This window comes from Hemicordylus capensis, chromosome 1 (assembly GCF_027244095.1).
Source record: "Hemicordylus capensis ecotype Gifberg chromosome 1, rHemCap1.1.pri, whole genome shotgun sequence".
In the NCBI taxonomy this organism is placed as follows: Eukaryota; Metazoa; Chordata; class Lepidosauria; order Squamata; family Cordylidae; genus Hemicordylus; species Hemicordylus capensis.
Genome location: NC_069657.1, coordinates 7780541 through 7805621, shown reverse-complemented (window position 1 = coordinate 7805621; position 25081 = coordinate 7780541). Strand labels below are relative to the sequence as shown.

The 25081-nt window shown below is 48.7% G+C and overlaps 1 protein-coding gene across 2 annotated transcripts in view; it reads right to left on the bottom strand.

Annotated features, from left to right (window-relative positions):
- Positions 1-3075: 3075 nt before the first annotated feature.
- The window catches only part of SAMD4A (sterile alpha motif domain containing 4A), a 189927-nt gene continuing 167921 nt past the window's right edge, over positions 3076-25081 (bottom strand). For both annotated transcript variants that reach the window (XM_053259567.1, XM_053259573.1), the window contains 2 exons: positions 22118-22201; positions 3076-12259 (listed from right to left, as the gene is read on the bottom strand). In XM_053259567.1, the coding sequence (XP_053115542.1) occupies positions 12231-12259; positions 22118-22201 (113 nt within the window). In that variant the 3' untranslated portion in view covers positions 3076-12230. The remainder of the gene's footprint in view (positions 12260-22117; positions 22202-25081) is intronic.

Below are 25081 nucleotides of genomic sequence, written 5' to 3'. Positions count from 1 at the left end.
CAGCATCCCTAGACACAATTTTTTGTGGCTGGGTATGCTGGAAGTTGTAGTTCAGCAACATCTGGAGGGCCGCAGTTTGGGGATGCCTGCTTTAGGGGATGGGGGCATAGCCCAGTGTTAGAGCATCTACTTGCAGACAGAAGGTCCCAGGTTCACTCTCTGGCATCTTCAGAGACTCCTGACTGCAACCTTGGAGAAGCCGCTGCCAGTCAGTGTAAACAGTACTGAGCTAGATGGACCAAGGGTCTGACTCAGTATATGGCAGCTTCCTCTGTTTCCAAAATGTTTACAGCAGCTAAGCAGGTAACCTGCAGTTCCAAACAGCAATTAGGGAGTTACTTATGAGGAAAGATGCTTTGGATTGCCCTGCACAAGTATTGGGAGGAGCCTCAAATATACAATGAAATAAAGAAACCCTTGAAGGCAAGGAAATGATCTCATCTCTCAAGGCTAGCGATTCAATCAACTCATTTTTGAGGTGTGGATGGTAGAATGGAAACCTATTTTGGAGAAACCCCTTTCCTACTTCTAGGCATCCCTGCTCTATTTGGAACAAGCCCAGGCCCCCATCAGATCTGGAAGACTGTCCTCCACTTTCCCATCAAGGTAGTTAACAAAAACACGCATGGGGTTCACACACCCAAGTATTCCCTCTGAAACCCAAACAGTAGGGCACATGTTTTGTGGGAAAACTTTCCAGTGCTGTATAGACAGAAGGGGGTGTTTCTCCTGCATTTTGGGAGTCCGGTTGCATAGCAGCTCTAATGGGAACAAAGACCTGCTCCAGCAACAGATAAGTAACTGGAGATTAAAACTAAATGGGACATGTGGCCCAAAATTAGGGTTATTTATTTATTTGTATTTAATATATTTGTACACTGCTCCAAGCTCATAGGAACCTAGGAAGCTGCCATATACTGAGTCAGACCATTGGTCTATCTAGCTCAGTCTTGTCTTCACAGACTGGCAGCGGCTTCTCCAAGGATGCAGGCAGGAATCTCTCTCAGCCCTATTTGGAGAAGCTCTTCCCAGAGCAGCTCCATCATCTGAGGGGAATCTCTTCCAGTGCTTACACTTCTAGGCTCCCATTCATATGCAGTCAGGGCGGACCCTGCTTAGCTATGAGGGAACAAGTCATGCTTGCTACCACAAGACCAGCTCTCCTCTCCAGTCTCTGGGTGGTTTACAACAAAGGTGAAACAGATCAAAACAGTGTCAAGCCACAATTCTAGTTAAAATGCTTGGCTGAATAAATGTGTCTTGAGAGCCTTAGACGTAAGGGTATAAAGACGATTTAGATAATGCTGTGACCCACAAGGCTTCCTGCACAAAAATAATGGAAGGGAACAGAGAAACACAGAAAGCTGCCTTTTGGGTTATGAGGGGGAAATGGTGGGACTGCCTGAACATTAAGGGGGACCTGTTACTATTGTGGTCGTCCCGCTCCTATGTCCCGGGCAGATTTTCAGATGGTGGCACTTGGGTACAGTGCCTCTTCTTCTAAACGGGAGCGACTATATTGAATCCCCCAGGGCTCCATTCTGTCACTGATGCTTTTTAACAGCTACATGAAACCACTGGGTGAAGTCATCAGGGGATTTGGTGCTGGGTGTTATCAATACAATGTACTGTACTGCACAATACTAACGTACTGTTACTGTAATGCGCTCTATGTGGGGCTGCCTTTGTATGTAGTCCAGAAACTACAGCTGGTTCAGAATGCGGCAGCCAGGTTGGTCTCTGGGTCATCTAGGAGAGACCATATTCCTCCTGTATTTAAAGAGCGACATTGGGTGCCGATAAGTTTCGGGGGAAATACAAGGTGCTGGTTATAACCTATAAAGCCCTAAATGGCTTGGGCCCTGGGTATTTAAGAGAATGTCTTCTTCATTATGAGCCCCCCACCCCACCCATTGAGATCATCAGGAGAGGTCTGTCTGCATTTGCCACCGGCTCGTCTGGTGGCTACTCTGGGACGGGCCTTCTCAGTTGCTGCCCCGATGCTTTGGAACGCGCTCCCTGCTGAAATAAGAGCCTCCCCATCTCTGACGATTTAAAAAACATCTTTACACACACATTTGTTCACTCAGACTTTTAATTAAATACTGTTTTAACATTGTTTTAAGGTTTTAAATTGTTGCAATGTTTTAACTTTCTGCTGTCATTTATTTTAACCAGTGTTTTAATTTTTTGGTTGTCATTTATCGGTTTTAACTAATGTTTTAACTGTTCTGTTTTTGTTGTAAACCACCCAGAGACGCAAGTTTTAGGCGGTATAAAAATATGTCAAACAAACAAACAAACAAACAAACAAACAAATATGTTGACACCCAAGTCTATTTCTCCTTTTCATCACTATCGGGAAATGACATGAGCCCCTTAAATGCCGGCCTCGCTTGCACAGAGGCCTGAACAGAGGCACCCATTGATGCATGGGAAGCACCATCAGGGCCTAGGGGAGCTGTCTCTGGCCCACCACTGCTGCTTGGCTGCGTAAGGTGACTTCTTGCCCTCCCTTTTCAACCCCACAGGGTCCCCTCACTTTGCTTGTAAATGGCAATCCTTCCCGGATTCCCCTTTGCAAGATGTAGAACTGGGCCGAACCAGTTCTACATGCTTGACCCAGTTCTAGTGCAGAACCGAAGCGCTGGCCAGTTCTAACGAAACGGCTTACGGACTGGGCGGTTGGTTTCGAGTTTGGTTGTAACTCGAACTGCCTGGAGTGGCTCCATGCATACCCCGATAACCAACTGCTGGAGTAGCAAGCCCAGCATACTATTTCCATTTAGAAGGCAAGGAGCTTTGCATCCCTGCTGAGACCCTAAAGGGAAAAAAGTTCCGGGACTGCATCCCTGGAGGACTACACCACTGGGAAGGGGTCTTGTCCAGTACCGGAGAGCTTTTTAAACTGGAGACAACAGGGATTGAACCTGCGAGACGGATGAGAACTTCACGAGTGATTGTGCCCATAATGGAGAAGCGTCTTCCTTCACACCCCTTTAAATGAAGCATTGGGAAGAAGATATCCTCCGTCCCTTAAAACCTAAACCGAAATAAAGAGCCAACACACCCCCGTGTTACAAAATCTTGTATTAATCATCTCCCTTGACTTTCAATATAACGTTGATATGAAACATAGGCATGATTCCTAGTTACATGGGAGGAGAACGAATAATAAATATATACTGTAGCAAGTTGAATTCACAAGGGTGTTCACCAGAAATAACAAATTGAAAACTGTACACTTGCAAAGAAAGAATAGCATCTCCAGGCATTTAGTGTCCTTTCCCCCCTCCTCCTTCTGTATACTCCGGAAGCAAATACATGTAAACAAACATGCTATTTCCATATATGACAAATTTTCTTTTTAAAAAATATGCATTGCTTGGCAACATTAACTAGGCAAAAATATCTCTTTGTGCACTAATTTTATAAAGGGGAAATACACCCTCCCCCCAAAAAAAAATTAAAAAGAAAAAAAAGAAGAGGTCAAGACTAAAATGCATGCATGTACAATAGGGCATTTTCCTTTTGAGTAGCTGGCATGCAACAGAATGGAAATCCAAGCTTTTTCATTTGCTTACAATAGGCATAAATACATAAAGGTTATATATTAATAAGGGAGGAAGTATTCTGTGTGTTTTTTAAACATTTATTAACATTCCTGTTTTCTTGCAATTCCTCCCAGAGGAATACACATTCACCTTTTAAGTAAAGATTAAAGGAATACAAAAAAATAAAACTCACTTTGCAAACTTTGATGACTTGTATAAAATCAACTTTAGTGTTATCAGAGCTGTGTGCAAATTATACTTTCTACAAGATCTACTCTCTTTCGTTTTCGTTGAATCAGGCACATCCAGAAACCTCTAATACTGGGTGGGGGCGCGAGTAGGGGCAGCTGTACCTGGGAGCTTAGCTAAATAGTACAGGAGAAACGGAGCCGCTACCACTTCATATTGCTTTGCTTCTGCCTCCTCTTTGTAGCGTCTAAGTCAGGGTGGGCAAACCTGGCCCTCCAGGTGTTGATGAACTACAACTCCCATCATCCCCAGCTGCAAGTGCAACAGCAGCTGGAGAGCCCCCATCCCCGACTGAGACTATGCAAGGAAGAGGGCACCAAGCAATTCTGAGTGGCCGCAACTCTAAGACTTCCGTAATGCCTAGTTTAGCCCCGTGAAACCCACGGAAGGAGCAGCTGACAAGAGACAGGATGAAAGGAATGCTAAGCCCTGGCTGAGATGTGAGCTCTGGGGGTCTGCAGCTGAGCCATCGAGATGCAGAACATAACACTCTGGCCAGGCACATTCTGAAGTGCCTACAGATCTGTACGTCGCTCGTCACAGTGCTGTATTAAGTCGCCCCCTCACCCTGCAACAGCCTAGATCAAATCCCCAGCTCAGGCCGGAACAGCTGCTAACAGCACAAAACGGGCAGTGAATGTCACCTCAAAAGAAAAAAGCTCATTTTCCTCAGTGTCATTCATCCTTGGGCCTTCCCAGTAAGAGAGGAGAGAAAAGGCACTGCCATTGTCGGAGATCTGGAGAGGGGTTGTGAGCGTCAGGGCTAGCAAAACAAACTGTTTGACGACAGGCATATTGCAGGCATCTTGACCATCAAGAGCTTGGAAACTATTTTTGCGAGGATATGCATTTGTGAGGATCCAGATTTTATTTCTTTATACTTATATTTATATACCACCCTTTGTCCTAAGTCCCCAGGGCAGTGAACAACAAGATAAAAACAATTCAATAAAAACAGAACAAATACAGCTAAAAGTTTAAGAAGAGCAAAGAACAGTTCATTGGCTAGAAACCTGGATAAAAAGGGCAGTCTCCACTTTCCTCCTAAAGGTTTGGAGAGAGGGAGCCCTGTGGGTCTCAGCTGAGAGTGAGTTCCACAGCCTGTGGGCAACCACTGAGAAGGCCCTGTCCCGCGTGCTCAACAAACAGGCCTCAGCAGGTGTCGGCACACAGAGCAGAGCCCTTGCAGCCCATCTAGTCAGATGGGATTCAACACCCAAGCCTGCCAGAAAAATTTGTGCTGGGCCCTGCTTACCAGGCAAGGGGTGCTCACCCAAATCCTGCTGAATCCAGTCTCCCTGTCCGATCTCAGGTCCTAGAGTGCTCCATTGCATACAGGGAGCTCTGCATGGGCAGTGGCGGCCTCTGCTCATGTGAAACTCCACGAGGGCACAGATGCCCTTCTGGGCATCCCAAAGGCATTGGATCAGTGTGAGAAAAGGAAGTCGTTCAGGAACCAGGGCTCTCATCGTGAAATGAGCTGGCTACCCAAGTGGGCCATATGTTTAGGGCAATGTTTTGATGGCTACATGTGGGCCTCCAGCTTATCCAAGAAGAGTCAAGCCAAACATGACACACGGGTATGCCCCAGCTGCCTCACTACTACCTCATGCCTGGGCCACTTAGCATGTGCAATTGGTTTCCATTCCAGCTGATGGTCAAGAGAATGGTGCTTAGACCTGAGGTCCCCACAGCTTGTTTCTGCAGTGTGTAAAAAAGCCAAGGGCACTTGGAAATCATAAAATGGTTCATGGTGCAATGCAGACGGTATCACAGTGCAGGAAATAAAAGTGAGCCCCCCACCCCCCAACCCATTGCTTTGTCTGTTTCCCCCCCTTGTCAGCTACGGTCTGCCAGATGAAATCCAGAGTAGCAGGAAAGCAAGAATTCCCACTTGCCCCTGCTGTCTGGGCATCTGTCTGCATTTCCCCTATTCAACAATTGCCATAAACCTCTAAAAAGAAAAGCACCAATATAAATTCCATATGTGATAATCGCATAGTACAAGTTGTCTCTGGCAGAGCAGGCTGAGATAACCAGCTTACACACTCTTGTAATGAAAGCAAGGAAAAGGAAAAGAAAAAAGAACTCCACACATTTAGATGTAGTGAAATACTTCGCAATTTCTGACACTATCATATAATCGCTTCTTATAAAACAGTTGCATTTGGCAATAAATGGGTAAATACAAAACGAAAGGCACTGCCACTTTTTTTAAAAAAATACTAAACATTTGACTTCCATGGCCTTCTGCATGCAACTCTCCCCCCTATAAATAGATTTACTTTTACTTTAGATATTTCTGTTTGTCTTTAAATCTGTGTTCTCTACCTGCAGTCAATACAGGACTCAAGAGGGGACTTGGGTGGGTTTCTAAAAGTTTATCTGAAGCCCCTTTTGATAAAACAAGGAACAGCAACACACACACACACACACACACACACACACACCCCTTAAGATAATGTACCCATACATGTCAATGGGGGGGGGGGAGAAGCTATCTTTTTTCTCTAAAAGGGAAACAAGAAAGGGGAAACAAATATGGTTGTTCATATCAGGATTTTATCATGGTTACCAGCCACAGCAAGTTATGTCATCTTTATCCAAAATAATATCTCTTAATAATCAGATAACCTCTGTTTTCTATATTCATCAAAGGAATAAATACAAGGTTTCAATTTGCAAATGCCTTGAAGAACATCTTCCTTCCTTTCCCCAAACTACCTACCCCCCCGCCCCCAATTTCTGTGTGACACTCCAAAACATGCCAAATGCCAGGCTCTCAGCTTCTGTATCCGACCCATTTCCTCCACGTTCTGAGCCATCTGCCTTTCCCACCACCAGTCCTGGGCACAATCTGCCTGGAGAATCTCTGGCTTGCCAGCTGCATTGCCATGCACTGGAGTTGCATGTGAGCAGAGCAGAGTTCACACACACACCTGCCACCCACCACTATAGTGCAACGTGCGCCAGAAAGCACCCTGGCAGCTTGCAGCCCTCTTCTCAAGCCCCCTTCAACACCACTTCCCAATGCTTTCCGCTCCCCTACGGTTTTCCGACTCTGCTACACTCAAAACCTGCTCCCTTTCATTGTTAACATGCACTCTGGTAAACATGAAACTGAGAAATGAAAAATGTATTTTGGCACTTTTTGTTTTAGGGGAAAAAAATAGTTCCAAGTTCTTTAAAATGCTGCCTTGTAAATGCACTTGCATGGATCTCCTTTGTCCAGAAACGGTTGTGGACGTTGAGGGAGAGACCCGTCCCTTCCTACTGCTCCACACCTATCTATTAGGAAATGTTACAACAAATGTTTGGCACTAAGTCAACTTCTTCTTTGATCAGATGAAGAGAGTTTTTATTTTCCATGCTAAACAAAACAAAACAAAACAAAACAAAACAAAACAAACAGGTGTATGGGTGCATTGCTGGGAAAACGTATTAACAGGATTATCTGCCTTGGTATTCCAGATGTTGGGAGCAGCTGCCAATCTTGGTATTCCAGATGTTGCTGAACTACAACTCCCATCATCCCCAGCTACAGTTCATTGTGGCTGGGGACGATGGGGGTTGTAATTCAGCAACATCTGGTGTGGCACAGGTTGGGAACCCCTGATCTAGAGGGAGACTTTCCACCTGCCTCCCTGGGCACATCCACACGACACACTTAAGCCAGGATCAGCTTGCTTTGACTGTCATGGCTTCCAGCCAGTGGACTCTGGGAACTGTAGTTCTGTGTGAAGAGGAGATGTGTCAAAACTATAGGGTGGCTTCAGATGGCACGCGGAAAGGAAAGCCACCACAAACCGCTGGTTCCCAGGGAGTGCACATTCCTGCAAGAGCTGCACATTTCAGCCACCTTCAGTTGTTGCACAAGGACGCAGTGTTTGAGTACAGCGTCTCTGTATAATGTCTGAAGAGAGCTTTTTTGTGTCATCGGAACCCAGAAGTGTCAACTGGATGTTGCGTGGTAGAGCGAGGTGCCATTCGGCAACCTGACATTTCCGGGTTCAGACGACACAGATTATTTGTGTGGCTCACGCTCAACAGGAACTAGTGGTTTGCGCAGCCTTACTTGCCATGTGTTGTGTAAAGTTGCCACAGCTTCCAGAATTTTGGAGCAGGTTGTGATGGAGAAGCCACACTCATTGAAAACTGGGTCTCGAGCCACTTTGAAACTGCAGTACAAGCTCTTAACAACCAGTCGGCAGCTTCACAAAGCCACAGCTCCCACAATTCTCTGGGAGAAGCCATGACAGTTAAACCAGTTTCAAGACCATTTGCAGTGTGAAGAGATACCCACTTTTTGGCACAGTAGCACACGGCCAAGAATCGAGGGAAGATTCTGGGAAATGAAAAATGGCATGGATATCCTTGATCTGTGGAAACTGCTGGGGAACAAGATGTGGGGAACAGGAAAACAAAAAACCAGATGTGTAAAAAGGCCTGTATCAGTCTTTATGTCAGTCACATGGGTTGGTGGAGACTAGCGTGGCTGAAAGATGCTACTTTCCTGTACGCAGAAGCACTGAAATGATGCACAGTTCTGCAAAAGGAGAACTGTCTGGGTGAGCCCTTTTATCAGGATTATGCCTCATACTGGTATGATACGATGCACCAAATTATGTGGTATATACCATATTTACCCAAATTGAAGACAACACCAAAATTAAGATGACACCTTTAAAAAGCTGAGGTTAAATAAAGGTTATTCCTGCATTTACTCAGAAGGAACAGGACTCAGGATTTAAGACTTCCCCATTTCTAATATCAAAAAACTTGGAAAAAGCCTAGTCTGGGCTTTGGGTAAATACAGTATGTATAACGGGGAAACAACCTGCCTAGAGAGCAGGAGGCTGTTGGTTCGAATCCCCGCTGGTGTGTTTCCCAGAATATGGGAAACTCCTATATTGGGCAGCAGCAATATTGGAAGGTGCTGAAAGGCACCACCTCATACTGTGCGGGAGAAGGCAATGGCAAACCACTCCTGTACTCTACCAAGAAAATCACAGGGCTCACACATGTGATCCAATCACACAGGAGTCGACACACAGAAAATCACACAGGAGTCGACACTGATTCAAGGGCACAACCTTTCCTTTATATATATAGTTATAGCCTTCTTCAGGTGGTAGCAGCACACAAGTGCAGAACCGACAGAGAAACGACGGTTTAAACCAGGGCTACACAACTCCATCCCTCATTAGTGTTGGACTACAATTCCCATCATGCCTATTAGCCACTGTGGCAGGGGATGATGAGAGTTGTAGTCCAGCAATAGCTGGAGCGCTGAAGTTGTGCAGCCCTGGTTTAAAGTGTGGAGTTGGTGAGGCTGTAATCCTACTCTCTTCCCAGGCATCCAGGGTTGGTGTGTGTGTGTGTGCGTGTGTGCGCGCCTTCTCTTCCTCTATCCTGCCTTTTCTAGAAGTTTCCAAGGAGTTACAAGCAATTAAAAAAAAACAACCTGCCCCACACACTGCCCCTCTTTTTCAGGCTGAGCAGGAGAGGATTCCATGCATGCACCACCAAATCTTCAACATGACCTCATGTCGCTTTCATTCAGAGGCACTCTGACCTTGCATCTTAAACCTGGCTGGACCCAAGCTGCACGGAACGGCTGCCCTGCGCAAAAGCCACAAGAGCCCCATCCTCCTCTTGGAAACCTTTCCTGGGATCCAGCCACTTTGCTGACCTCGCCTGTGCTCAAGTTGGCTGGCTGGCTTTCCCCTCTTGGCCTCCTGCACAGGCCCCACTGGCCAGGCGGAGAGAGAAAGGCAGCAGTGTCTGCCTTCCAGCATCAACAGGCCCCAGAACAAGCTCTCCATTGAGTCCGGGAGCCACCGGCGTCTCGCATGGCTTTGTTTACCCTTCCCTCCTGCGTGGCTCTTCAGCACAGGAAGGGCACGTTCTGCCCTAGGACTTGCATCCTCCAATTACCTCATGGGGGAGGGGAGGGTGAAGCCTGTCGGTCACATGCACTTTGACTGACTTGCATGCCCGGTAGCCCTTCCCTTCCCAGGCTCATATGGAAGTTAGGCCCCATTGGTATGAAGGGAACTTCTTAGCAGGTGAACCTAGCATAGGGCAGTCGTCGGTGCATTTCCTAGGGAGGAAGGGCTCACTTCCAAAGTTATCTCAGAGGTGTGGGGGTCACCACAGGAGGGATCTCCCAGGTCACATAACAGCCCTGCTGGATCAGGCCCAAGGCTCATCCAGTCCAGCATCCTGTCTCACACAGTGGCCCACCAGATGCCTCTGAGGAGTCCACAGGCAAGAGATGAAGGCATGCCCTCTCTCCTGCTGTTGCTCCTCTGCAACTGGGATTGAGAGGCATCCCGCCTCTGAGGCTGGAGGGGGCCTATGGCCCAAAGGCTAGTAGCCATTGATAGACCTCTCCTCCATGAATTTCTCTAAGCCAGAGGCCATCACCACAGAAGAGCTGAGGACAAACCTACCATCCCACTAGCTTCAGTGGCTCCCCTGCGACTGAGGTGACAAGCCGAAATGAGCAGGGCTCAGAGCATGTTGGTGTGCAGTTCTTTGAATGAGGAAGGCCCTGACATGCTGAACAGATGCATCCCATCCTCATACACTGCATAAACCTTGTGCACAACCCTTGGTGAAGTTTCAGCCGTCCACGCAAGGAGACTGCAGGGGACTATATGGTCCAGCTTGGGTGATTCAAGCCAAGGTGCCCCGGTCGGCATGTACTGTGACTGACACTCCTGGGCGCCAACAGAATAGGGCTACTTGAGTGGTGACCAATGCCAAGCAAGCAGAGCCTGAATCAGAGACACGAGAGGAAGGCGTGACTCTCCCATCCGCCACCTAAACAGCAACTTTCAGCTTGGCATCGGAAGTTTGATGATACTCGACTTTCAGGTGCACGTGTCCTTCAGGTCACCTGCTCCATGGGCAAAAAGCAGCACAAAGGGGAAAGGGGTACAAACTGGGTGCTAGGCAGCGTAGTTTATCGCGCAGAGAAATCCTTCCTCCTAGGAGGGGGAACCAGATGTGTCCATTCCAAACGCAACATTATCTACATCGGGGGCAGGCCACCGGGGCTCTCCAGCTGTCCTTGAACTGCAACTCCCATCTTCGCCAGCCACAAAAGTGGGAGTGTTGGGAGCTGTAATTCAACAACCACCCGAGAGCCAAAGTTGCCTACCCCTGATCTACACCACCCCGCCCTCTCTTTCACACACACAGACACACACACATCATGATTTTCTCAGCACACCCTTCCAGACATCACTCTGTCTGCTCAGCGGCTTTTCTCACCTCTTCCTTCGGCACCCTTCTCTGGCCCAGCTAGGGAAGTCAAGAAAAAGTCATCATGCCAAAGGCCCCCTAGAAGCGACAGCTTGGCAGTTATTTTAAAAGGCAAACCTGCTGCTATAAGATGCAAAACACGCACACGCACGCACGCACACAGATCCCATGCAAAAGATCCTTTACAACAGCGAAAGGAGGAGACAGTGAAGACCCCGGTTTCTCATAGGCAGTGGTGAGTGTCTCCGACCAGGCCACGGTTTCATTGAGTAACACTGCAGCAGGGGCAGGCCACCTTGGCTCTCCGGCTGTTGTGGAACTACAACTCCCATCACCCCCGGCCACAATTTACTGTGGCTGGGGATGATGGGAGTTGTAGTTCAATGCAAGTGGAGAGCCAAGGTGGCCTGTCCGTGCACTGCAGGAAGAGCAGGAGAGTGGCATGCTCCCTGCGTCGGATGCACACTTTTCTACCCACCTTTGTGTAAACAATGCACAAAAATGAAAGCCGCTCTTTTGAACTTCATGGGAGGGAAGCTGCTTGGCCATTCCCCTTTCCCTTCTGCTCCCTTCCCCGCCCGCCTCCCACAATAACCGAGCTCCAATTCTGGTTTGAATGTCAGTGAAATGCAAGACATATTTACATAGGGCCAAGGCGTCCCTCCCCCCTTTTCAATCCCACTTCTGTAATGATGTATTAAAAAGCCTCTTTCTTGATCAGTTGACGGGGGTAGCATCTTCCCCCCTTCCCCTAGGAGACTCCTCAACTATTCCCTGGCTACTAAGATGCCGGCCCTTAGGTGACCTTAGCCCCCGCGACCAGGATACCTGCCTTGGGGTGAACCCCTCCCATCTCTCCCACCAATTTCACCCCCTCTTGTGCCTTGCAATAAAGCTGGCAGATCTCAGCCCTGCTTCTGGCAACGCACAACTGTTGATTAGCAGCTACCCTTTCGCAAAATGAAAAGGAAAAAAGATGAAGAAAGAGAAGGGGAGACAGGGAGAGAACAAGAGAAAAGGAAACAGCGACGAAAAGGTTGCAAATAATCTCTGGGGATCCTTAGCACATCCAGGGGCTCGGTGCTGAATTGGCCACTGGTCCAGCAGCAGGTGCTTCCTCACGGCCAGCGCTGTCACTGCAGACACCTCCGTCTTCTAGATCGTTGAGGTTCTGTCCACACCATCTGAAAAGGTTTGTTCACAATTAGATGCGCAGCTGGCCTTCTGGAGGGAGGGTGGGGTGAGACAGGTGGCTGGCCAGGGCACCTGCCTGAAGGAGGGATGTGCAAACCGGTTCAACACTGAACAGGTTCGAGGTCGAACCGGTTCGAAGGTCTAGATAAACTACCCCTGGTTCAGCTCAACCCCAGACCGAACCCCCCCAGCAGTTTGCTGGGTTCACGCGCCATTTTGAGGGGGGAAATTGTGCATGCACGGTGGCCTCTGAAATGGCCACCACGAAGGGCAAAAAACACCTGAACTGGGTGATTTTTGACATAAGGGATGCCTGTGGGGGGAGGGGGAACCTCCGTGGACACCTCCCCCCCCCCGCAGCTTCAGAGAAGCTCCCCAGAGGAGATAAGTGCTAACCTCCCCCCCATGGCTCAAGAACGCCCCCCCCCAAAAAAAACCCTGGGGTTTTTTTTGATGGGGGGCAAAACCTAACTGGCCTGGTCCAGATCTGGTTCTTACTTGAACTGAACTGGGCCAGCCAGTTTTGTGGACACCCCTAGCCTGAAGTGGGCACCAAATGGAACTTGATGGCCCACTGTTTGTTGGGTGGACTTTCTTTGCGGGGATTCCCAGCCGTGGGTGCCCAGATGTTGCACTCCAACTCCCATCACCCCCCACGGTCAGTCCCAATCCCTCTCCAGTCCACCTAGCAGTGTGGATCATGCTCCTGGATCCAGAACTCTCTCTGGTTTCTCAGGTGGAGGCAGTGGCCAGGAGCGCTCCCCCACACCCCGCAGTTTCAGCCGATACACCAGCGATGTCCATTTCTGGAGGTAAATGACCTTAAAACAGTGGTGCATATGCTGGTAATGTCTAGGCTTGACTACTGTAATGCACTCTACATGGGGCTGCCTTTGTATGTAGTCTGGAAACGACAATTGGTACAGAATGCAGGTCTCTGGGACAACCATATAACACCATTAAAAAAAAAACACCTGCACTGGCTGCTGCTGTGTTTCTGAGCGAAATAGAAAGTGCTGGTTATTACCTATAAGCCCTGAATGGCTTGGGTCCAGGGTACTTAAGAGAGTGCTTTCTCTGGCATGAACCCTTAATAGATGATCTATTAAGATCATCTGGAGGGGTCCGGTTAAGGTTGCCCCCGGCTTGCTTGGTAGCGACTTGGGACTGGGCTTTTTCTGTGGCTGTCCCGGGGCTCTGGAATATGCTCCCTGCTGAAATAAGGGCATCTCCTTCTCTGTTTGCTTTTAGGAAGGCTCAAGATGCAGCTGTTTTCTCAGGCTTTTAACTGAAATCACTTTTAAACTGTTTAATTTGCTTTTATCTTATGAGATTGTTTATATTTTTATTTTGTGGAATTTTAACTGTTTTTATTCTGTTTTATATTTGTTGTGTTTTTAATTCTGTACACTGCCTAGAGATGCACTTTTTCTTCTTCTTCTCCTCTCTCTATATAATTCTCCTGGGTGTGCCAGGGAAAAATGCGTCCCGGCAGCCCAGCTGATTGGCTGGGCTGTAGAGGCACCTGATTGGCTGGCGCACCCAGGAGAGAGGACAATTGGCCGGCAGCACGGGCCAGGGCCGCTGGCGGGCCCAGCCTGGTGGCGACGGGTGGTGCGAGGGACGAGGTGAGGAGGAGGACCGGCCGAGGGGCGAGGAGGCGGCAGCGGGCCCCGATACTGGGGCAGGGGGTGGGGGTGGGGGGAGAGGTGGCCGGCCCCATAGAGGCCGGCCCCAAAGACTGGCAAGTGGCTCTCAGCGGGCCTGACAGGCGGCGGCACTCGGTCTGGCGGTGGCAGCAGCCGCAGCGGCGGCACTTGGCCCGCTCGTGGCCGTGGCACTTGGCCTGCTGGCGGCGGCCACACTTGGCTCTCGGCCCCGCTGGAGACTGGGTGGGCGGGGGGAGAGGTAGCCGGCCCCAAAGAGCACACAGAATAATATTATTATTCATTCGATTTCTATACCGCCCTTCCAAAAATGGCTCAGAGGGGTTTACATAGAGAAATAACAAATAAATAAGATGGAACCCAGTCCCCAAAGGGCTCCCAATCTAAAAAGAAACGTAAGGCAGACACCAGCAACAGCCACAGGAGGGATGCTGTGTTGGGGACGGATAGGGCCAGTTACTCTCCCCCGCTAAATAAAGAGAATCACCACGTTAAAAGGTGCCTCTTTGCCAAGTATAAAAATATGATGAAACGAACGAAGAAACAAACAAACAAACAAACAAACAAACAAACAAATGAAAACCAAAGGAACACTCCACTGGGAAGTTCTCCTGAGCAACCCTTTTTCAATTCAATGGCACCTGCTGGAAAGCACCAGAGAAGGAGAAGGCTGCTAAGGCACTAAACCAGACTAAAACCAATTGCGTAGCCTAGACCAGGGGGGTTCCCATCCTCGGGGACCCAGATGGAGTTGGACTACAACTCCCATCATGGTCTTTGGCCACTGTGGCTGGAGATGATGGGGACTGTAATCCAACAACATCTGGGGCCCCAAGTTTGGGCGCCTTTGGCACAGGCTGCCAGATCTCCCAGCAGAAACGCTGCTCATCTAAACCCAGCAGGTGGCAAGCTAGGGCCACAAGCAGAGCAGCAGATCTGGGTTCTCCTACAGTACCAGGATCTGTCCACAGCAGTGCAGCTGCCCTTGATGCTCCTGCACCATCCCCCCCTGCCTTGACATCCAGTGGATGCATCCTTAAGGACAGGGCAGGCTGGCTTGGCGTGGTTCCTCTCCTTGGCCTCCCTGTGCTCAGATTTATCTGCTCCCTTAGACCCTCTCGCTATTCAAGCGCTATCGGGTGGGGAGGGGATCCAGCCATGACAATTTGTGTGGTTCTGTGTGGGGCTGATGGATGAAGGGGGATGCAACTTGATCTCTTAGCTTTTAGTTTTGTTTTGAACATGCATTTTGTTAAAAATAAATCAATCATAATCTCGCTAGCATTCTGATGCTACATTTCTAATCTCATGTCTTTTTCCAATCACAACGTCTCATGCATTTTCCAAGCCAGACCAGACCCCTGATGAAGAGCTAATTGCTCAGTATGTGTTTGGGTGCCTGCTACTTGGATTGAAATATTCGTCTCTTGCACCTTTTGGATTTATGTTTGTTCCTGGATAAATGGCCCTGCGTGGCAACAGGGTCTGGTCCAGGGGCTCTGCCCCTCCAAGCTTCAGGGTTCTGAGTTGACACAGTGCCTCTCAGCCATTGGGTTCCAGTGGGGCTGCCAATCGAGGTCTAGCTGCCTCTGATTCCCAGCAGCCCCAGTTGCGCTTCTCTCACCCATCCCGTCCCGTCCCATTGTTAACAAGAGCCAGGCTGCCTGCAGCTTGGCCATTCGTCAGGTAGAACTACTGTCTACTTGCATCCCGTAACGTTTATCTAAAAATATAGGAATGTAGGAAGCAGCCTTCTACTGAGTCTGAGCCTTGGTGCATCTAGCCCAGGATTGTCTTCACAGACTGGCAGCGGCTTCTCTAAGGCTGCAGGCAGGAGTCTCTCTCAGCCCTGTCTTGGAGATGCCGCCAGGGAAGGAACTTGGAACCTAGATGCTCTTCCCACAGTGGCTCCATCCCCTGAGGGGAAGATCTGACAGGGCTCACACGTGTAGAGACTATTCACATGTGGCAGGGTTCAAGCGGGACTTGTTATCCCACAGAAGGTTCCAGAGACAGGCACCTAGAGCGCCCACCCCCTGGGGCAACCCCCCAGTGCACCGTGCGTGGTGTGCAGTGCACTGTGGGTGGCCAGAACCTCAGGGGTATACTCGTGAGTCAAATGGGCTGTAACCCAAAATTTGGCTTTAAAAAAGCCAAATCTGGCAAGAGAGCTTACCCGGAGGCTGGGATAACAAGTCCCGGCCTCTGATCATCTGCTCTGCCGGGAGCAGCGTGGATCGTCATCTGTGCTGCCCCCAGCAGGACAGGTTGTGTGAACGCGCAGCTTGCATGCTGCAGGGACAAAGAGCAGTCGTCTTGGGGAAGGTAGATTGAACCCTACCTTCCCCCACCCTCCCCGTCTGCACAGTCATGTGAATACACCCTACATGTGAGCACTGTAAGATATTCCCCTTAGGGGACAGGGCCACTCTAGGAAGAGTACATGCCTGCTTGCATGCAGAAGGTCCCAAGTTATGATCACCTGGGCTAAGAGCCAGGCTTTGGCACTGGGTATGGCGCTGCGGGACCGCCAGGCAGGATCCGCGTGGATACCGGCATTTCTCACGGGCAGCCTGACTGCCTAAGCCCAGGTTTAGCTGCTCATGAGAACAGCCTGTTAGTTCTCCCATTCAAATGTAAACCAGGAGGGACCCTGCTTAGCAATGACAATTCATGCTTGCTGCCACAAGACCAGCTCTCCTCCCCACGGTTGCGTAACACAGGGGTTAGGACGTCACACACCCTGCCCTCCGAAGTCCAAGAGCCGCAGCGACAGAGACACAGTTGTCATCCTAACCCCACTGCTGGCACCTTTCAGAGTGTGCCTTGCGGCCTCAGCACTTTCCTTCCCCGAGTCCTTGGCCGAAACACAGGCCTCATGGTACCTTTGGAGGAGAGGTTCAAGCAGGACCAAGGGGAAAGGAGCAGCTGTCCCTTTAAACCTCACTCTCCCGGGAGCCACAGAATGCTCTCCATTTAGCACCCGGGTGAGACAGAGGAAATACCTCTGGGAGCTGCCAGGACTGCTGTGGCCTCTACGTTACACAAGCACAGATGGTGGAGAGACACAGCCGGGCTTCTAAAGGACGGAGCACAAGGACAGCCGGCGGACGGCCTGCAGACAGCAACCTGCCCCGCGACCACCTTGCCAAGACAAGCAATGACGGCACTCCCTGTTCAACGCCGCTGGTCAAAAAAAGTATGGGACGTGGCTGACACGTATGGCCTCTTCCATCCACCTGGGGACTTTTAAGACTTCAGCAAATAAACAAGTTTGCTACAGTGTGATCTGAAAAAACAAAACCCAAACTTACCCCCCCCCCAATAGTTATTTTTAGCACTACGTGGTTGGAAATCCTTGGTCCAGCATTACCAAATGAAAACAAACGATGGGGAACAAAAACTGGTCATGGAATAGTTTAGCATGATGTCCCTTGAGCAGTTGCTGGAAACAGGTTTCTCTCTCCTACCAACACAGCTAAGGTTCTAGAACAGGGGTTCTCAGACTTGGGTGCTCAGATGTTGTTGGTCTACAACTTTGGCCACTGTAGGCCAACTTTGGCCATTGGCCATTGAGGCTGGGGATGATGAGAGCTGTAGGCCAACTACATCTGGGCACCCACCTTTGGCCACTGTAGGCCAACTCTGGCCATTGTAGCTGGGGATGATGAGAGCTGTAGGCCAACAACATCTGGGCACCTGGTTTTCAGAAGCCATGCACATTTCAGGGCATTTTCCCGCCATCACATTTTCAGTTTGAGTTCTGCCCTACCTGGTACAAATCTTGGATTCCTCAAAATCTCCGCTTTTTAAAAGAAAGAGCTTTTAATCTTGTGTCTTTGCCATCTCCTAACAATTTTCTAATGAGGGGGCCCTTAGAAGGGAGCAGTTTTGTAGCTGGAACTGCAGCTAAGTCAACATCGATGGTAAATTTCCTTGATCATAGAAGCAGGCACAGCCACAGGTAGATAGTGAATGTAAATTTAAACCAATCCAACATGTTTATCTTAAAAGAGCGGGCTGTCTCCTGTGGGGAAATGATTAGGGCACTTGTCTGCATCTATAGATGCGTCTGCATCTGATATCCTGATCCAAGTTGGAGCTTGGTAGAATTAGCAGTGCTAGAATCTGGTGAAGATATTAGCAGGGATCCCAGCAGGGAAGAGGCAGAGAAACGGGAACAGAGACGGCTCCCAGGACTAGAAGAGGACCATGGACAGATCAGATCAGAGGATGAGAGCAGGCTGGATACAAGGCATTCCCAGATAACAAGTTAGGTTGTTGGTCCAGCAATAGTCTGCTGCTAACTGGAGGCTTAAATACTCTGGTCCTCATAGGGACATAGGAAGCTGCCATATACTGAGTCAGACGACTGGTCTATCTAGCTCAGTATTGTCTTCACAGCCTGGCAGCGGCTTCTCCAAGGTTGCATGCAGGAATCTCTCTCTTTGAGAAGCCAGGGAGGGAACTTGAAACCTCCTGCTCCTCCCAGAGTGGCACCATTATCCCCTCAGGGGAATATCTTACAGTGTTCACACATCAAGTCTCCCATTCATCTGCAACCAAGGTGGACCCTGCTTAGCTAATGGGACAAGTCATGCTTACTACCACAAGACCAGCTTTACTCTCCCCTCAGACTGGTACCTCCAGCTCCACCCCTTTGGCAGGAATTGTTGGTGCTTAAAGGAGTCATCCCTTTTTTCAAATGCAGGCTCCGGTGTTGCTGGGAGGTACCTGCATTTCTGAGAGTTCTGAGGAGGATTCCTTGGAGTCAAGGAAGGAGGCAGGGCCACTTCCTCAACACATGCTAGCAAAAGCTCCTGCCGCTTTCTAAAGCGCCTTCTGGAGCGGATTCCTGCACCCAGTCTTCTGTGTCTTCAGACTCCTTGTCTGATATTGGGAGGTCCGACTCCTAGATCATGACACCTGATAAGAACTGGATGCACATGCCACTGGCTGTATAAGCCTAGGAATCCCAGCGCTTTAATTAATGAAAAAGGACATTAAAGCTTTTCCACACCATGTGGTTCTTGTGGTTGGACCACATGGTGGGCAGTCAAGCAAGGTGGCCCTAGATAGGGCTTCCATTGTGGGAGAAGCTGCTGTTGAAAGAGTAGCTGAAAAAATCTAGCTGAAAAATCTGGTAAATGATTATTCCAAGGCTCCAGCCAGGACAAGAATGTCCGGTCCCAGAGTGTGTGTGTGTGTATGTGTGTGGAGGGGGGGGGAGCCAATGACTACACTAATGTCATATGGCTCACATCTGCAAACAGCTGCCCAACAGGACACCCATTAGAAATAATGGGTGTCCTGTTGGGTAACAGTGTTTGTGCACCTTCAAGCTGGAGTGGAGCTGTGCTGGGTCCCACTTCGCTGACACGGTTTACCTGTGTGCAACAGTGTGGGCAGGGTTCATACCACCTTTGTTGCAGTGTGCAGAATGTGAGCCACACAGAATTATGCCCCCTTGTAGATAGCTCCCTGCATGTAGTAAAACTAGGGAGAAGGGATATGCTACTCTTTTCCCTGGGATGTGCTAAATTGTCAGCAATCCTTTTTGTGAAGAGGAAGAACATTAGAAAAGCAATCCCCCCTTCTGCGAGTGAAGTGGTACAGTCTGAAGTGGTACAGTCTGAATTCTATCCCCTCTTTAGAACATTAAGAACAGTCCTCCTGGACCAGGCCCAAGGCCCATCTGGTCCAACATCCTGTTTCACAGAGTGGCCCACCAGATGCCGCTGGAAGCCTACGGGCAGGAGTTGAAGGCATGCCCTCTCTCCTGCTGTTACTCCCCTGCAACTGGTAATTAGAGGCATCCTGCCTCTGAGGCTGGAGGTGGCCTATAGCCACCAGACTAGTAGTCACTGATAGACCTGTCCTCCATGATTTTGTATAAGCCCCTTTTAAAGCCATACAAGCTAGTGGCTGTCACCACATCCTGTGGCAGAGAATTCCATCGACTAATGGTGCAACTGTGTGAAAAAGTACTTCCTCTTATTTATTATTACATTTCCCCATCCAAACATCTCTGGGCAGTTTACAAAACCAAAACAAAATATAATCATTTAAAAATCATACTTAAAACCATAAACAATCTAAAGAATTCAAACACAGTTTAAAACACCTCGAACAGTTAAAACGATTAAAACAGTTTTAAAAGCCTGGAAGTCCAGACCAAAAAAAGTTTTAGGGCTCTCTTTAAAGGCCAGTAATGTTTCTAAACCATGAATTTCTGCAGTGAGTGCATTCCACCAGGAGCAGCTAGAGAGAAAGCCTGAGCCAGAGTCTCCACCAGACGCACTGGTGGCAGCTAGAGACGGACCTTTCCAGATGACCTCAACATGCGGTCATCAACATGCGGTGGTGATGATACTGAAGAGGGCGCTCTCTAAGGTAACCTGGACCTAAGCCATTCAGGGCTATAAAAGGCAATAACCCAAACTTTGTATTTTGCCCAGAAACGTATCGGCAGCCAGAGCAGCTAATTAAGTACAGGCGTAACATGGTCCCTCCAGGTTAGCCTGGAGACCAATCTGGCTGCCACATTTTTAACTAACTGAAGGTTCCGAACTACGTACAAAGGCAGCCCTATGTAGAACTCATTGCAATAGTCAAGCCTGGAGGTTACCAGCTGGTGTACCATTGTTTTGAGATTGTTTAATTCAAGGAATGGATGCAGCTGTCAAATCAGCCAAAGCTAATAAAAGGAGCTCCTGGCAATAGTCTCCACCTGAGATATCAGGTGAGAAGACCCCCAAACTGTGTACCTGTTCCTTCTGGGGGAGTGTAACCCTGTCCAGAACAGGAAGATCTATCCCATTCCTCAAATTTCGATCCCCCACAATAAGAACCTCTGTCTTCCTTGGATTCAGCTTCAATTTGTTGTCCCTCATCCAGCCCATTACTGCCTGTAGGCAGGCATTTAGGGAATGAATAATTACCTGATAATTATGATAAGGAGAAATAGATTTGGGTGTCATCAGCATACTGATAACACCCTGCACCAAATCCCCTGATGATGTTATCCAGCGGTTTCATGTAGATATTAAAAAGCACTGGTGACAGAATGGAGCCCCGAGGGACTCTATATAATAGCTCTTGTTTGGAAAAGCAACTGTCACCAAGCACCATCATCTGGAATCTACCTGTGAGATAAGAGCGAACACTGCAAAGCAGTGCCCCCTATCCCCAGCAACCCTATAGGATCCAGAAGGATACCATGGTCGATGGTCTCAAAAGCTGCTGAGAGATCCAACAGAACAAGCAGTGTCATACTCCCTCTGTTTATTCCCCAGTAGAGGTCATCCATCAGGCCTACCAAGGCTATCTCATAGCTAGCAATAAAGCCAGTTTGAAATGAATCTAGATAATCAATTTCCTCCAAAACCTCTAGGAGCTGATTAGCCACCACTCTCTCAATCATCTTACTCAGTCATGGGAGATTGGAGACTGGCCTATAACTATCCGTCATCAAGGGATCTAAGGTAGGCTTCTTAAGAAGCAGCCTAACCACTGCCTCCTTCAAACAAGGGGGCATTCTGTCCTTCCTCAGTGATGCATTAATGATGTCAATTAGGCTGTCTCCAACTATTTCCTTACAAGATTAAAGCAGCCAGGTTGGGAAAGGATCCAAAGAACCACCCCAAGCAGCTTGTCCACATCCGCAGGAGTCACAGATTGAAAGTGATCCAGTCTAATACTGCAAGAGGGATTGCTGGCACCCCCTTAATAGACTCTGCAGAAATAGTGGAGTCCAAGCCAGCCTGGATACAAGAGATTTTATCTGCAAAGAACCCATTAAAAGTGTTCTAGCAGAATAGAGTCACTGGGGGCAGATTTAAAACAGAAGGAGCATGAACTAAACTCCTCACAACCTAGGATAACTCTGCTGACGGCAAAATTGTGGATGCAGTGTGCACAGACCAGAATTGCTTCTTGTCGGTCCTAAATTTCCTGGCCTTCAGTTTCATGGGATGACCCCATGAAACTGTGGTGAGAGAGGGAGAAACACACCTCTCTTCACACTCTCTGTACTCCATGCATAACTTTATAAACCTCTACCATGCCTGCCCATAGTTGCCTCTTTTCCAAACTTACACCCCCCCCCCCATATCTATGCATAAGGTACAGATGGGCTCTGATAAGGATGGAGACCAGAGGAGTGAGGAAGGCGTCACTTACCACCCAGCGCGTGTTCAGTCATACTGAGGCACAAGGACTCCAGCCGGTTATTGATGTCTGGTTCTGTCACTGGGACCTGGAACTCTGCAAAGAGAATGGGAAGCATGTGAAAGGCCATTGGGGGAGGTGAGCCGATCTTTTTGCAGCAAGCATGATTTGTCCCCTTTGCTAAGCAGGGCTCACCCTGGTTTGCATTTGAATGGGGGGACTGCAAGTGAGCGCTGGAAGGTATTCCCCTCAGGGGGTGGGGCCGCTCTGGGAAGAGCATCAAGTTCCCTCCCTGGCAACTCAGCTTCCTGTATTTATTTTAGGTTTTAATCTCTGGTTTATTTTTAAATTGTTAAAAGGTTTTAAGTTTTTTGTATATGTTTTTAACTTGTTTTATGCTATTGTTAACTGCCCAGAGACGAAAGTTTGGGGCGGTGTACAAATTTGATAGATAGATAGATAGATAGATAAAATAAACTCCAAGATAAGGCTGAGAAAGATTCCTGCCTGCAAAATTGGAGAAGCCTCTGCCAGTCTGTGTGGACAGTACTGAACTAGATGGTCTGATTCGGTATAAAGCAGCTTCTTATGTTCCCAACAAGATGCCCTTTTGGTTTAAGGCATTTCCTGTGGCTGGAACTTTGGGCGGTGGCTGTTCCCAGGAGTGGTCCTTTATTTTCTTGGAGAAAAACATCACAAAGCAAGCAGGAGGTGGCACACTCCACCAGCTATAGGTAGCCATCTTTGGTCAAGAAAGTTTTTGTACTTCTTCAAAAAAGATTTGAGACTTGTTCTGCTCAAAGATAAGGAGAGCCCAGCGGGGTCAGGCCAAGGGTGCATCAAGTCTAGGACTCTGCTTCCCACAGTGGCCAGACAGAGGTCTCCAAGATGTCTCCAAGCAGACCAGGAAGGCCACAGTCTCCTGCCCCCCTCCAGAAACTGAAGAGAGATTCCAAATAGCCATCTTGAATAACAACCACTGACTAACTACAATAGTGGTTTCCAACCTTAGGTCTCCAGATGTCGTTGGACTACAAATCTCTTCATCCCCATCCACAACAGCCTTTGTGGATGATGGGAGCTGTATTCAACACATCTGGAGACCCCAGGGTCAGAGATCCAAAATTTAGGTGTAGCTCACTACCCAGCCATAATCTGTGGTCATCATCAACCCCTCTCTTCCCTCAGATCCTTTTCCGGCACACAGGCAGAGGGCTTAGGAGAGAAGCAGGTCTTCTGTCATTTGCACTGGGAAATGGCGATAGTAAGAAACAGTGAGAGCCCTCTCCTAGTGTTCAGAAGGATTCTTGCTGTTTCTTCCCTTCTCAAAAATGGCCGTGGAAAGGAGACCTCTGGGGAGGAGATCTGGGTGGTGCTGGGTGCCCTGCTTGCCAGAGGGCTGGTTGCACTCTCCACTGGTGAGCTGGCAAGTGGATTTGTAGATGCCTGCCCACGGTTGGGAACCCCTCTTCTATTGGGGAGTAACAGCAGGAGAGAGGGCATGTCCTCAACTCCTGCCTGTAGACTTCTAGCAACATCTGGTGGGCCGTGTGTGAAACAGGATGCTGGACTCAATGGGCCTTGTGCCTGATCCAGCAGGGCTGTTCTTGTGTTCTTATGAATTAGTCTAATCCTCTTTTACAGTTACTGGAGTTTGTGGCCATTATACCATCTTAGGTACATAGGTATAGCAAGCTACCTTATCCTGAGTCAGATGGTTGGTCCACCTAGCTCAGGACTGTCTACTCTGATTGGCAGTGGCTCTCCAGGGTTCCAGGCAGCGATCTTTGTCAGCCCTACCTGGAGATGCTGCCAGGGATTGAATGCGGGACCTTCTGCATGCAAAGCAGATGCTCTTCCACTGAGTTGTGACCCCATTCTCATCTTGTGGCAGCAAATTCCATAAATTAATCACACATTCTGTGTAAGCTGGTCAGATCAGGCATTCTTTACTTTCCCCTCTCCTGTGTTCCGTAATGATGTTGGAGATCCGTCGATCGCACTCTCGCAGTGGACTGCCACCTGCTCCTGCCAGCAGCCAGGGTTAGCTCTCTGCTCCTCTCTGTAATGTCTAGAACTGGGGTGTCAAACTGCGGCCCTGCAGCTGTGGCTGGCTTACAACTCCCATCATCCCCAGTCACAATGGCCAGTAGCCAGGGATGATGGGAGTTGTAGGCCAACATCTTCAGGGTGCCTTGCAGATTAGTCGCTCAACAGCAGCAAAATGCTTCCGTTAGGGAAATCGCTTTCAAAACGTAAACAGCAGGGGGAGCGGTCTCGTGAAAACCAACAACCCGAAAAAACAGCAACGTTTTTACTCTGGATACACAACGTCATAGCATTATATCTCAGTGATTAAATTTGAAACAAGCCATTGGAAATGTGAACGGCACCCTGCCGTCCGTGTAGGGACTGCGGTGTCACAACACAGGAAGTGTGGAAGCACACTTCGGAGATTCGCTGTGACCCTGTTGCAGGGTCTAATCTGGAATGCGCCCAGGCGGGCTGCAGTCTGACATCCCTGGCCTAGAATAATTTCTCCATGCTGCAATGGTACAATGTAATTCATCCATGCTAGCAGCAGCCAGTGATGCACAGTGAGGGTGGAAATGGGACATCTTGATGAGTTCAGGACACGGTTAGGTCTAGATATTCTAGGCAGGGGGAGATGGGAGCCAGATACGTGGGTGCCACTTTCAGCAGGAGCAGCACACTTAGCAACACTTCTCTAGCATGCATATAATGATGATGATGATGATGATGATGATATGGAATGCTCTAGTATGTTGGTCAATCTACATTTGCAGAATGCAAATGGAATTTTAGCACTGCATTTTATGAGATGGAGAGGGGTTCCATAATAGTTACACGATGCACACTTTAAAAAAACACCAATATTCAAACTATTTACAAACCCAGATTTGGAAGAACTGTGTTCATGCTTAGTTTCTTAAATTGAGCCTGATAATTGGACTT